The 14087-nt window shown below is 36.6% G+C and overlaps 1 protein-coding gene across 1 annotated transcript in view; it reads right to left on the reverse strand.

Annotated features, from left to right (window-relative positions):
* NRK (Nik related kinase) overlaps positions 1–14087 on the reverse strand; it is a 168896-nt gene that overhangs the window by 52930 nt on the left and 101879 nt on the right. Inside the window, exons 8-11 of the mRNA XM_023756920.1 lie at positions 11622–11752; positions 9961–10015; positions 2835–2913; positions 1602–1777 (exon numbers count right to left, since the gene is read on the reverse strand). Of these exons, the coding sequence (XP_023612688.1) occupies positions 1602–1777; positions 2835–2913; positions 9961–10015; positions 11622–11752 (441 nt within the window). The remainder of the gene's footprint in view (positions 1–1601; positions 1778–2834; positions 2914–9960; positions 10016–11621; positions 11753–14087) is intronic.

The following is a 14087-nucleotide window of genomic DNA, read 5'->3' on the forward strand; positions in this document are numbered from 1 at the left end:
ATAGGTGTGTGCTCTAGATTTAAGGACTTTATAACTTGGACACACACCTATCTTTGTTCCTTTCAAAGAAGATTGAAAATGAAGATAAAGATTTTAGGTCCTTTCAAGGAAAAGTTTAAAAATCTAAATTCTGGGTTTCATACTTAATGCATTGAAAAGTTCAGCTTCTTTCCTGTCAGCTGTGCTGAACTGAAATATAGACCCAAACAAAATATGTTTTTTTAAGCTATGTTAAAGTGTTTAGGGCAACTATATTTATATCTTCCATATAATCTTCATATGAATGTGACTTTTCCTGTAGTTAACAATTTGGAAAACTTGAAACTATGAATTTAGCAAATCAAGTAGATGTGTGGTCTTCATGCACCCATTTGAGACTGGCTGGATTTTGTCATGCTCATCCAATGAATTCTCCACCATGGCTAAATAAATTAACTCTTGCTGCTTCTCGCTCCAAAATAGCATATAGTTATACTAGAGGCCCGGTGCACAAATTTGTGCACCAGTAGGGTTCCTTGGCCTGGCCTATGGGATTGGGCTGAAACTGGCTCTCTGACATCCACCGAGGGGTCCCGGATTGTGAGAGGGTGCAGGCCAGGCTAAGGGACCCCATCGGTGCATGATCTGGGCCTGGGAGGGACGTGGGAGGTTGGCCAGCCAGGGAGAGACCATGGGAGGGCTCCAGGGCATGTCCAGCCCATATCACTCAGTCCCGATCGGCTGGACCCCAGTAGCAAGCTAACCTACTGGTCAGAGTGTCTGCCCTCTGTGGTCAGTGCATGTCATAGTGAGTAGTTGAGCAGCCTTAGCATATCATTAGCATATTATGCTTTGATTGGTTGAACAGAGGACCAGATGACCAGACACTTAGCATATTAGGCTTTTATTATATAGGTTAGATGAAAGAAGTTACATTGAAATAAATCTGAAGCTAATTTGAAAATGTGTGCTATATTTTTCAGGTTCCCCCTTTTCCACTCTATAACCACTCTCAACTTTGTCTATGGTGCCTCAAATTAAGTGTGGAATTTCCCATACAATCTATAAGGTAGAACTTCCTAAGTAGTTTCCTCTTGATTTGATAATAATCCATCCTGCCATTTTTGGTATTAATATATAGAAGCTTACTTTCATTTGTACAAATAGTTCATTTAATTATATTTTATAGTTGGAGATTAGAACATAAAACAAACTTTGTATGGTGCACAGACTTCAAAATTAAAAGTCAATAAATGGTTAATTACAAAGCCATTTATCTCATTGGAGTTAATTAAAATGTCAGTCAAAGAATCCAATTATTATATAGCTTTTTATTTCCTTTATTACTTTAGTTAGGAGTAAAAAAATAAAATTGGCACATCCCAAAATTCTTCCTGAGGCTTTCAAGGTTTGTAAATACGAACACTTTGACAGTTGTAACAGCCAGAGGTAATGAATTAAGTGCACATGGCACATTAGTAGAAAAACTAAGTACTGAGGGCCTCAGAATTTTTACTTTCAACTTAATTTTCAAAAAAAGAGATTTTTCCTGAAAAAAAAAGAATAAGTTTCGCTTTCATCTAAATAGTCATTCCAGTGAAATGAAAGATCATACATTCTACCTTTTTTCTGTCTCTTTTTAATGATTCCAGTAAGATGTTTCTTCAGTGACTCAACAACATGTCCTTCATGTTTTATATTCCGAACAAATGGATGATGAAGCATATTAGCAGAAGTGGGACGAAATAGGAAATTTTTTATCGTGCATTTTTCCATGAAATTGTGGAACTTGCGAGACCTAAAATACATGAGTCAAAGAGATAAAAGGACATTCTCAGGCCTGACACATCCATCCACATGCCCACCCACATGCCACTTTGAAATTCATATTTGTGGAAACTGTTACCTATCACTATAATTATCTTTTTAATTGCTAAATATCCTTCAGCTTGACAATATACATTATACAGCAATGCCATTCAAACCTCAGAAGAGATCAGTTTTTGGCATTTTTTACCCAAATAATAGAAACTTCAGTGAGTTCAGAAGTGTGTACATGGTAAAAAGTCAAGTAGTAGAATAGCATTTAAGTGGTTAATGTAATAAATGTAAACCATGAGACTAAATTTGTCACCCCACAGCAGTCACACTTTGAAATCTGAATGCTTCACTTGACTATATGGAACTACAGAGGTTTAGATATAATGATCCTCCAAAACAGGGGTTATTGAGACTAACTTTATAAAATGACCCATGAAATCAGTTGTGCCCAGAAAACCTGTATCTGTGGGAATGGTTAAACTGAATCACAATCAAGAATGTTAGTGATCAAATCACAGTCACCACTTCTACCAGGGCAAGCAATACTAATAAGCAAGAATGTCAAGTACTAGATCAAAAAGCTTCATTGAAAAGGACTTCCAAGTTTAGTTGGCTTGTAGCACCCTGGGAGAACAAGTTTTCTTTTCTAGGTCTGTGGGTGTCTAGCTTAATGAATGGGCCAATCACTGACTACCTATCTAAGCACAGTGAGAAAAGTTACAAATGATTTCCATAGGTCCATCCCATTACTGGGGAAACAAAGGAATATGCCATTAATGCCAGTACTATAATGCCATCATAATATATTCTGGATGGTATTACTTATTTCTAGTTGGTTAGCTACTTTTTAAAGCAAACTAGTCATTTAGACACCACACTTAAGGTATTGAATTTTGTTGAACAAAGATGTTGAAGCAGGAATATTGTTGAACAAAGATGTTGAAGCAGGACTGACCAAATGAATTAACACTTCTCTGCTAAATAAAAAAAATATCAAATTAATGTATTTGGGAGATTGGGTCATTCATGTTTACCATCCACTGGATTTGACTTTGGGAGCAGATTCCCGCAAAATTACAAAGAGGGCTTCCAAGGGCTGAAGGTTACACAGCGCTGCAAAGGAAAATAGATAAGTTTAGAATGAATGACTGAGAGAAAAAAGAACAAAGTTAGAGGTATCATGTTACCTGACTTCAAATTATACTAAAGAACTACGATAATCAAAACAGCATGGTATTGGCAGAGAACAGACACACAGATCAATGGAACAGAATAGAGAGCCAGCTATAAAACCATGTGTATATGGACAGATAATTTTTGACAAAGGAACCAGAAATGTATATTGGAGTGAAGACAGTCTCTTCAATAAATGGTGCAGGGAAAACTAGAAAGCCACATGCAATTGAATGAAACTGAATTACAGTTTGTCCCACATACAAAAATTAATTCAAAATGGATCAAAAACCTAAATATATAAGACCCCAAACAATAAGATACATAGAAGAAAATATGGATACCAACTTATGGACCTGAGTCGTAGAGAACTTTTTATAAACTTGAACCTAAAGGTAGGGGAAGTAAAGGCAAAAATAAATGAATGAAACTATATCAAACTAAAAAGCTTCTGCACAGCAAATGAAACTGACAACAAAACAAAGAGGCAGTCAACTAAATGGGAGATGCTATTTGTAAACAATAGCTCCTCCAACAAAGGTTTAATTTCCAAAATATATAAAGAACTCATAAAACTCAAGACCAAACAAGCAAATAATTTAATCTAAAATTGGGCAGAGGACCTGAAAAGATAGCTCTCCCAAGAAGACATACGAACAGCCAATAGAAGATGTTCAACCTCACTGGCCATAAGGAAATGCAAATAAAAACTACAATGAGATGTCACCTTATACCTGTTAGAGTGGCCATTATCAACAAGACAAGCACTAACAAGTGTTGGAGAGGTTGTGGAAAAGGGGGAACCCTTATTCACTGCTGGTGGGAATGTGGACTAGTATAACCACTTTGGAAAGCAGTCTGGCAATTCCTCAAAAAATTAAGAATAGAGTTACCATATGACCCAGCAATCCCACTCCTGAGTATATATCCGAAAAACTCAAAATCATGTATTCACAAAGATATATGCACCCCTATGTTCATTGCAAGATTATTCACAGGGTAGAGACATGGAAACAATCTAAGTATCCCATGAGAGAGGATTGGATAAAGAAGGATAAAGAGAGGATTGGTACATATACACAGTGGAGTTCTATGCAGTTATAAGATAGGATGAAATACTGCCATTTGCAACAACATGGATGGACCTTGAGAACATTTCGCTAAATAAAATAAGTCATTCAGAAAAGCTAAGAACCATTGATTTCACTCATATGTGGGTTATAAAACGAAACTCATGAACACAAATAGCAGTGGGGTAGTTGCCAGAGGGAAGGGGGTGGAGGGAATGGGTCCTAATATAAGGTGACAGGAGAAGATTTGACTTTGTGTTATAAAGATCTTATAACATAGAAAACCACACCTGAAACCTATATGTTCATGTTGACCAATGTCACCCGAATCAATTAATAAATAAAATAAAAATAGAATGAATGAGAAAGGTAACTACAGAGCACACTCCTCATTCCAGAAGGAATTCTAAGCAAATGAAGTTCATGAAAAGCTCACTTTAACACAAACAGTCCTTTATATAAGATCCTAAAGGTTCATTATTGACAGTTGTGACAAATTAATAATAAATTACACTAGATAATATGTTTGAAATATGTTATTGATAACATATCTTTAAAGGGAAACCAAAAGTGGAGGAGACAAAGCACTCTTTTGTGTTTTTGTACTGTAACTATATATAGTTATAAAATTGGAATATGTAATTATAAATTGAAAAAGTCAAACAGACTAGTAGTTAAGCAAAATAATGTATAAAGATGATTGATTAGTCTAAAAAGATGAGAAGACTATGTTTTGGAAGTTGACAGTCCTATGAAAAGAGGTAGATCTAGTATAATTAACTAGTAAGAACACACTTTCTAGAGTAAGATGGCCTGGGTTCAATTCATAGCTCAGCCTTTGTGATCTTGGGAAAATTACTTAACCTATCTGTGCCTCATTTTTTATTGGAAAAACAGGAAATATATAAAGAATCCCTTCAGGGAGTTGATGTGAGGATTAAATGGTAACCTACAAGCATAAGTGTCTACCACAGATTAGGCACTTAATAAATATAAGCTATTGATATTATCATAAAGATTTTAACTATCTGGCAATTCGAGTTTGTGCCAAATTATTGGACTTTTCATTCCCTATTTCAGACACACAGCCCTACAAAGAAAAGCCTATTCCAATATGTGCTATACAAATTCATTACTTCATTGGTTTGAGAATTCTGCACTTTCCTATAAGTGTTTAAATATGTGTTTCACTTCACTTATTTCCTCTTATGTTTTGATTAAAGAAAACTGGCAATGTAAAAAATTCCCAAAGGAGAACCATAGTGTAAATTTCACCTAACACTTCAAGTGTGTCATTAATGTTAGGACAATTTGATATTAATGCCACTTTAAAGTCATCCTTCCTCTTCCAAAATACATCTCCAGGAAAATTACAATGTCAAACTGGTCTCTCATAACAGTAGAAAAATAAACCTCCTGGAGCAATTTCATTAGAGTGATATAAAGGCAATTGTTCAAAGGTCATTCTTTGTTTCAATTACATGGGCATAAATTAATAGAAAGTGCAGGTTTCTAATTGAAGGCAGAATGAGATCCAAGCTCAAAAGATCAGGGTCATATTTGACTGTCTTCATTCCTTTACTGTGTCCAATCAGTCATCAGATTCTGTCCTTTAAACACATCGCAAATGAGTTTGTACAATATCGAGCAGTTGCCATTTATAAAAAGCTGAGCATCATTCAGTCAACTAACAATATCTTTAGGAGTCAAGAGTTAGGGCATACACTTGGTAGGTTTTCATTAAGGGAAAGGAGAAGTCCACAAAGGAATAGAGTACAGGGTGGTTAAAAAAGCCATATCAAACAGCAATTGTGGAAGTTTCCTATATGGTCTAATTTTAGGAATGCTAATAAATGCCCCTTCACACCATATTACTTAACAGTGCCTATATTTCACCATTACATGAATATTCATTTGAAATAGCAAACCTCCTTTAAAAATACATCTATTCAGAACTCACAGGAGTCTGCGCCCTGGGTGGTTGGAGACTACCAATGTTATCACCAATAAGGGTTTAATCTCCAAAGTTTACAGGGAAGTCATACAACTTAACAAAAGGAAGATACACAACCCAATCAAAAAATGGGCAACGGACCTAAATAGATACTTTCCAAAAGAAGATAGACAGAAGGCCAAGAGACATATGAAAACATGCTCAAAGTCACTAATCATCCGAGAGATGCAAATCAAAACAACAATGAGGTACCATCTCACACCTGTCAGAATGGCTATCATCAGCAAATCAACAAACGACAAGTGCTAGAGAGGATGCGAAGAAAAAGGAACCCTCGTGCACTGCTGGTGGGAATGCAGACTGGTGCAGCCACTGTGGAGAACAGTATGGAGTTTCCTCAAAAAACTAAAAATGGAACTCCCATTTGACCCAGTGATCCCACTTCTAGGAATATATTCCAAGAAACTAGAAAGACTAATTAGAAAGGATATGTGCACCCCTATGTTCATAGAAGCACAACTCACCATAGCTAAGATTTGGAAATAGCCTAAGTGTGCATAAGCAGATGAGTGGATTAAAAAACTGTGGTACATCTGCACAATGAAATACTATGCTGCGGTAAAAAAGAAGGTCTTACCATTTGCAACAGCATGGATGGAACTGGAGAGCATTATGCTAAGTGAAATAAGCCAGTCAGAGAAAGATAAATATCACATGATCTCACTCATTTATGGAATATAATGAACAACATAATCTGATGAACAAAAACAGATCCAGAGACAGAGAAGCATCGATCAGACCGTCAAACCTCAGAGGGAAGGTAAGGGAGGGTGTGGGTAAGGGGGAGAGATCAACCAAAGGACTTGTATGCATGCATATAAGCCTAACCAATGGACACAAACAATAGGGGGGTGAGGGCATGAGCGGGGGATGGAAGGTAATGGGGGGATAGGACACATATGTAATAGCTTAATCAATAAAGAAATTAAAAAATACATCTATTGATGGGTTGTAAACATTTAACTGGGAGCAATCTGAATTGATTTGATAAGGTTGAGATCTGAAGAAAACTTTTGAATACTTAAGAAATGGGTATCTTAATGGGACAATATTAAATTTGAGTCACGAGACAATGATGTAAACATTGATCTGTGTGTAAAGCAGGGACACTACAAGAAACAGAAGTAGGACACTAAACAAACATGGATGACAGTATTAAAAATAATCTCTACAACAACAAGGGGAATGCTAATATAAAGAAATGTATAATTTAGATTAAGGTAAATTGGCTGTTGTAGATCCTTGACAAGGAAGGAGAGTTGCAATAAACTGTCAACCTGATTCTACCTCTTCACTAGACAATCATTTTTTTTTCAAATAATAGCAAAGAAACTAAGAACTGCATCTATTCAACATTGGCCTATGATATTCTGATGTTTGAACAACTATTAGCAATATTCTGGCCTTGGTTTGAAAGCCTTCACATCTTCACATTGTTTGAATTCTTACCCAGAACTCAAGGACTTAAGAAGGTCTGGGTGAACGGTGGCCCTATCTTCTCTCCTCTGAGAGTCCCTATAACACATTTTCAATAAGAAGTTATTCTTCCTCTCTCTTTACTTCTCTGGGAGAGACTCACCAAAGAAAGAAAGGAATTTTGTTATTTAGACCTCAGAGATAATTATCACAGAATTGTTGCTTCGGAAGGTCATTCTGTCTGAGATGATAACTATAACCTGAAGGATTTCTGCTCTCTTAAATTGATAATTTCCATACAAAGCTAATACTTCAAGCAATACAGAAGGCTGGTGAAAAACAATTTTTTAGCATTGTGGCTATTTCAAGTTACTCATGACCAAAAGTCACACCATTCCAATTACTTATCCAGGAATGCTGATCCTCTTTTTTTAAAAAAAAACTTTATTGTTGAAAGTATTACATATGTCCTCCTTTTTTCTCCCATTGACCCCTTATAGGCCACCCCCAGCCCCAGGCCTCCACCACCCTATTGTCTGTGTCCATTGAGATTTAAAATCTTTTCTCATTGAGAGTTAAGAATCTTTTGGTCCTCATTTGTCTTTTACAAGAAGTTTGCCATTTGTATACTCTGTGCAAAACTTCTTCTCCACACTCCTTCTGTGAGTTTGCTCATTACCCCTTTCTCCTATAATTTTATACTTTAGAATAAAAACTGAAACACAAAAGGTGAACTAAAAAGCACAAATCTATAAAACGCCGAAAGCTGGATTTTTGAAAAGATATGGTGAGGAACACTCGGAAACAACAGAAAAAATATACTACTTGATGCAGTCATCAATCCTAACCAAATACATGCATCAATACTCATATGAAATATCATATTGTGTATTGAGAGAAAGAGGGAGGGAGGGAGGGAGAGAGAGATAGAGAGAGAGAGAGAGAGAGAGAGAGAGAGATCATTTAAGCATGTTTCTTTCACAGAAAAAGAATTGAGTGATGATGGACAGTAATATGTATTTTCTCAGTCTCATTTCAATTTTATATATGTAGCATATATAGTTTTCTCCATCATTTATTTTTTACTCACCCAACATAGATACTTTGTAGTTTTTTGGACACTAGTGGAAAGGCATCAGAAACCTGATCTCCCCATTTATCCCAGTTTTAATCCAAGCCCCCACTGTGATATTCCGAGGGACACTAGCAATTCTTAAAAATGATATTATGACTATTGCGCCTCCTTGAACTTGCTCCCATTGGCCTTGAAATACATTAACAAGATAGTCCAAGCTTATAAAGCTTGGTGTGTGGACATTGTGGAGAGGGAGCATGCAGGAACATAGGAATCTAGAGGATCTGCTTGGAGAGTCAGAAGCAAAGCAATCCCGTCCCCCCACCCCACCTCTGAAACATACTCCAGGCATTTCTCTCACTTCTCATCCAACAATACCAGGAATGTATTTATCATTTACATTTTCGGGTTTAGGTAATTAGGACAGAAAATATGCTCTGCTTATGGGGCCATACATTAGATGGTTGTCAATAATGTATATCTAAATTTACATGCTATTTTCACCTTCCTACCAGAAATCAGTGTCCTGAAACAGGATGCTGATAGGTCATTTAAATGATGGGAAGGAAAGGAAACAAAAGGAAATGGAACCTTCTGAGATCTTAAGGGCAACAGAATGGCTAAAAGGAGCAAGGAAGGTACAAAAGGTAAGCTGGACTGACTCCAAAGTGGGGGGGGAAGCTTACTTTCCAACATTATTGAGTATTGGCTCAATTTCAACCAACCACTGGAAGATTTTCTCAACTGTCACTGTCTGAAGTAATAACAGTATGTGACTGTAATTGTTTTGGAACCTAAATACAGTGGGGCCTTGACTTACGAGTTTAATTAGTTCCATGACGGAGCTCGTAACTCAAATTACTCGTATGTCAAATCAATTGTGAACGAGTGAGACACGTGATGCTGGGCTGATGTTGTGGCGTTCACTGTGACGATCGCTGCGCCAACTAGCGGTGGAGTATCTGAAGCTGGCTCATAACCAGAATTTTAGCTCGCAACTCAAAGCAAAAAATCGGCTGAGGGACAGCTCCTATCTCGAAAAACTCGTTAGTCGGGACACTCGTAAGTCAAGGCCCCACTGTATTCCATCAGTCAATATTTATTGAAATGCCCTTATTTCAGGTGGGTCAGGATTGCCAGGACCAAATACTATTGTGACTAAATTGAAATAATACTCAATCAGCCCAAAATGTGATACATAAAAGAGAAAAGGAAAATCTCTTTTTATAGACATATTTGGCCATTTTGACTAGAACATTCAGTAATCACTGAAAAGGCTACCATTTATATATAGTTAGGCATTTAATGTGGCACCTGGTGGCCAGTATAAGCTTACTGGTACATTCTCAAAGTGGCAGATTTGAACAATATATTTTCCTAACTTTTAACAAATTTCAAGTATTTTTACTCACGAGGAGCCCCTTCAGCCATTTCAATAGCAGTGATTCCCACGGACCACACATCACTCTGCAAAGGAAAAGATGACCCCAAAAAGTCAGTTAAAAATAAGAAACAGTATTTAGAATCTCAAAATACTCTTTGGCTGAGGGAGTGGTAGTGGTGGTGTCAATGCCAGAGCCATTTTATGGATTTCCTATAGGCTGTTGTTACAGAGAGACGTTATATGAGCTTGTGATCAGTTAGTATTGTTCTACACAACGGTTGATATTGGATGGGCTTAAGTAAGTATAAGAAGAACCATGATTGATATGTTGCTATTATTACCTTAACTGAAATAGCAAAAGGAATTTGTTGTAAAGAAATCCTATCACGTAAACCTACTTACTAAATGTGCAATCTTAGGTAAACTATTTAACTCTCTGTGGCTCAATTTTATAAAATGGGTACATATATTAATAAACATATAAATATATATATATATATATATATATAGTTCCTTGAATATGGTAAATTGAGGATGGAATTATTATAATTCTAAAAAATTATATTCAAGAATTTTCTAGGAAATTACCCTTAATGCTATTAATTGTATTTTGTTTTTCGAATGAGGAAATGGTACAGGGGCTAGAAGTACATTGTGTGGCTACAATAATAAAGTTAATTGAATTATTAGAGCACCAGTTTACAGATCTCTTAGCTTCAAAGGGTTGTTGTGATGGTCTAAGTTTAAGCTTTATTTCAGTTATATGAAGCTAAAAATTAAAAATAAATCATTAATGTTGTGAAAAATCCTTGGAAGACTTCAGTTGTACAACTATAAAGCATTATTTTTACAGTAAGCCACTTAAAGAACAATATGTTTCCATCATCTCCATAGCTACTAATAGCACTAGATTATATACTAAGCTTTCAATAGATCTGCTTGCTGATCAAGCAGAGGGAATTTAAGGGAAAGGGAAAAGAGATGAACCTTGCATTAATCAACTTCAAGTGTCTAGTCCTGGTTCCACACAAAATGAAACCACAGTGAATTATTTGGATGACTTATGATGTGAGGAGTGAGTGTAGTTTTTCCAGTCTATAGCAAATGGAGAGTTTTATTTCTACACTAGCTCTTTGAAATGTGTACATAGATGTATATTGTCCAAATTGCAGTTTCAGTGAAAATTTTAATAACATGAATTATTATTTAATTCATCTCTTCTACTGTTTTTCTGTGATTTGGAGGTGAACCATGCTAAAGATTTCTCTATCACCCTGAGCAATGAAATTATTTGTTTTTCATTTTGGAGCTAAATTACTGTAGGGATTAATAATTGACTTTACATTTATTCATTTTTTAAGTTTAAAAAGCCCTCTGTCCCTGAAAGTTAAATTTCCATATAAAGCCACATAATATTTTACCAAGAAGTTGCAAGCAGCATGAACTAGACATTCTTCCTCAACTATGGAGAACTCCCAATGGTCTAATTTGTCTACAGTCTTAGAAAATATTATTTTTCTGCATATAATCAAACCACATATAGGAATAGTGGCTGGTATTTCCTATTAGAGTTTAGTGTAAAAGGAGGAGCTGCCTGCCTTTTAATCTTTTATTTTATCATTTAAAATAAACATTAGTCAAAAGCCCTTTCCAAATTTGTATCCTCACTATCTGCATCCTCGCACTTACTCTGTAATCATAGGAGCGTCTAGGGTCCTCATCACAGTCAATCACTTCAGGTGCCATCCAGTATGGTGTCCCAATGAAGCTATTTCTCCTACCATTAGTTCTGCTCACCTGGGCACTCACTCCAAAATCCACTGAAAAAAATCCAGCATATGTCAAAATAATTTATCAGTAACAAAAAGCTCAATAAGTTATTGCTTTAACTTAGAAAGAAAATACAAAAGCCACAATGGATAACAGATTTTTATTCCAGCTCAGAAAACCTTACCATAAAGTCTATTCCAGGGATATTGGGAAATAGGATTTTTATGCTATTTATATTGGAAAGAGACTCAGCAGTGCTATTATAAATCTACAGTAGGTTTGGCTGAATGTTTACCATGAATATTAAAAATAAAGTTCCATCAGTACACCCTAAACCTCTGAAGTGATAACATATGTAGTGTTTGGACCTGTCACCAAGCTGGAGGAAGACCAGCACTTTTTAGCAACATATAAGAAATCTAAAACCTAGTAGTAGCTTATTAGGAGACCTCATTCACGACAGTAGAAATTCCTATCACACTGATAAAGAAAAATGAGTTTTCTGCTAGAATTTAAGTTCTTCTACAGATCTTCTGAATCAGAGGCAAATATTTACTATAGTAAATACAGCTTAGCTTAGACTATGAAAGTTCAGTCTTCTATTCATCTGTGGGATACATTATATGAAAATATTTAGTATGGTATCCTCAGAAACAGACAGAAAAAAAGGCTAGAGTAGACTGGAGTATTTAGTCGAGAACAAATAATACAGGGATAAAAAATGAAGTAGATTTTCTAACTTAGAATAGTTTCCAGGAATCAAGAGGATAGAGAAAACATTGACTGAAAAGTAGTTTGAAAAATTTAGAAAAATAAAAAAAATTAAAAAGCTAAGCATTTAAGGCAGTCTTTAAAGATCTAATAAGAACAACAATAAAAAGTCCATGATATGTAAAATTCATCATGCACAACCTCATTATCTAGATTATTTTGGAGAATAAGTTAAAGCAGAGCTCAGCATTTAATTATCCCTGAGGGCCAACTTTAAGGGCCAAGAAATATCTGTGAAAGCTATAGTTTATATAAGACATTCAGGGAATAAAATAAAAGGATAAAAGATGAGAAGAAAGAGTGACCAATAGAATAAAAGGGGAAAAAAAGAAAAGCTGAAAATAAAGGTAAAGATCAGACTTTAACAGTGGCATAATTTAAACTCTTCTGTAATGATTTAGGGAACAGAATATGAGGATTATTGGTCAATTGCAATTGTAATCAATCATTTTCCAATCTCTTTCTTTTCTGGGACTCCATTTGGCAGTCACTGGTTTTGCCCTCCTTAGAAAATGTCCCCTGATACCTTGCCCCATCCAATGTGCAACCCCACCCAAGCTGTTTGCAGCAGCTTCTCCATATGAATGGTTTGTCCTGGCTCAGGCTTCAGACTTTGCTAAAATCTCTCAAACAAGCTGAAGCTGGTGACAGTGTGCCCCAAACCTATCAATAAAAGGCCCAAGACCTGGCACTAGCACCAGCACCAGCCTGCCTTGCTTCACAGCTGGGCCTCGCTGGGAAACTCCAAGCCCAATACAAATAGCAAAGAGCAGCAGTCTGAAGATTTTTCTATAGTTCCTGTCAGGTGGTCCCAGGCAGTGTCTGGAGGCCCTAGAGCCAGTGCACCCTGTGGACAGCTTTAGACCATAGCAGATTGCAACTCTACACATCCACAAGAGACACACTCAAGACACAGACTTAGTGAGCACCAAAGCCCCACTGAAGCAAGTCCTGCTCCATAGGGGTGTCTCCTGAATAGCAGCTCTGCCACTGTAGTTGTGACTGGTACTCACAGCCAATTGGCCTGGAGGCCAATTCCTTCCAATGAAGCCAACAGCAATAAAGGCTCATGTACAACAAGACTGTGCACACAGACCACACAGGGGTGTACCTAGAGTGCCCAGCTCAGGTGACTGGGGAAGCTGAGCCACTGGACCCTACAGGACACCTACTATATGAGGTCAATTTACCAATTCCAGGATAGAGAAAAGATCTACTTAATACATAGAAATAAAAACAAGGAAGCAACTAAAATGTGGAGACAAAGAAACATGTCACAAATGAAAGAAATGAAAGCAAGCAAACAACTGATTATAGAGTTCAAAACCATGGTTATAAGGTTACTCAAAGATCTTCATGAGACTTTTAAGGATCTTAGTGAGAATGTCAAAGACATAAAAAAGGACCAATCAGCCCTAACTGGTTTCGCTCAGTGGATAGAGCATTGGCCTGCAGACTCAAGGGTCCCAGGTTTGATTCCAGTCAAGGGCATGTACCTTGGATATGGGCACATACCCAGTAGAGAGTGTTCCGGAGGCAGCTGATTGATGATTCTCTCTCATCGATGTTTCTAACTCTCTATCCCTCTCCATTGCTCTCTGTAAAAAAATCAAA

This window comes from Myotis lucifugus, unplaced genomic scaffold (assembly GCF_000147115.1).
Source record: "Myotis lucifugus unplaced genomic scaffold, Myoluc2.0 scaffold_2, whole genome shotgun sequence".
NCBI classification, from domain to species: Eukaryota; Metazoa; Chordata; class Mammalia; order Chiroptera; family Vespertilionidae; genus Myotis; species Myotis lucifugus.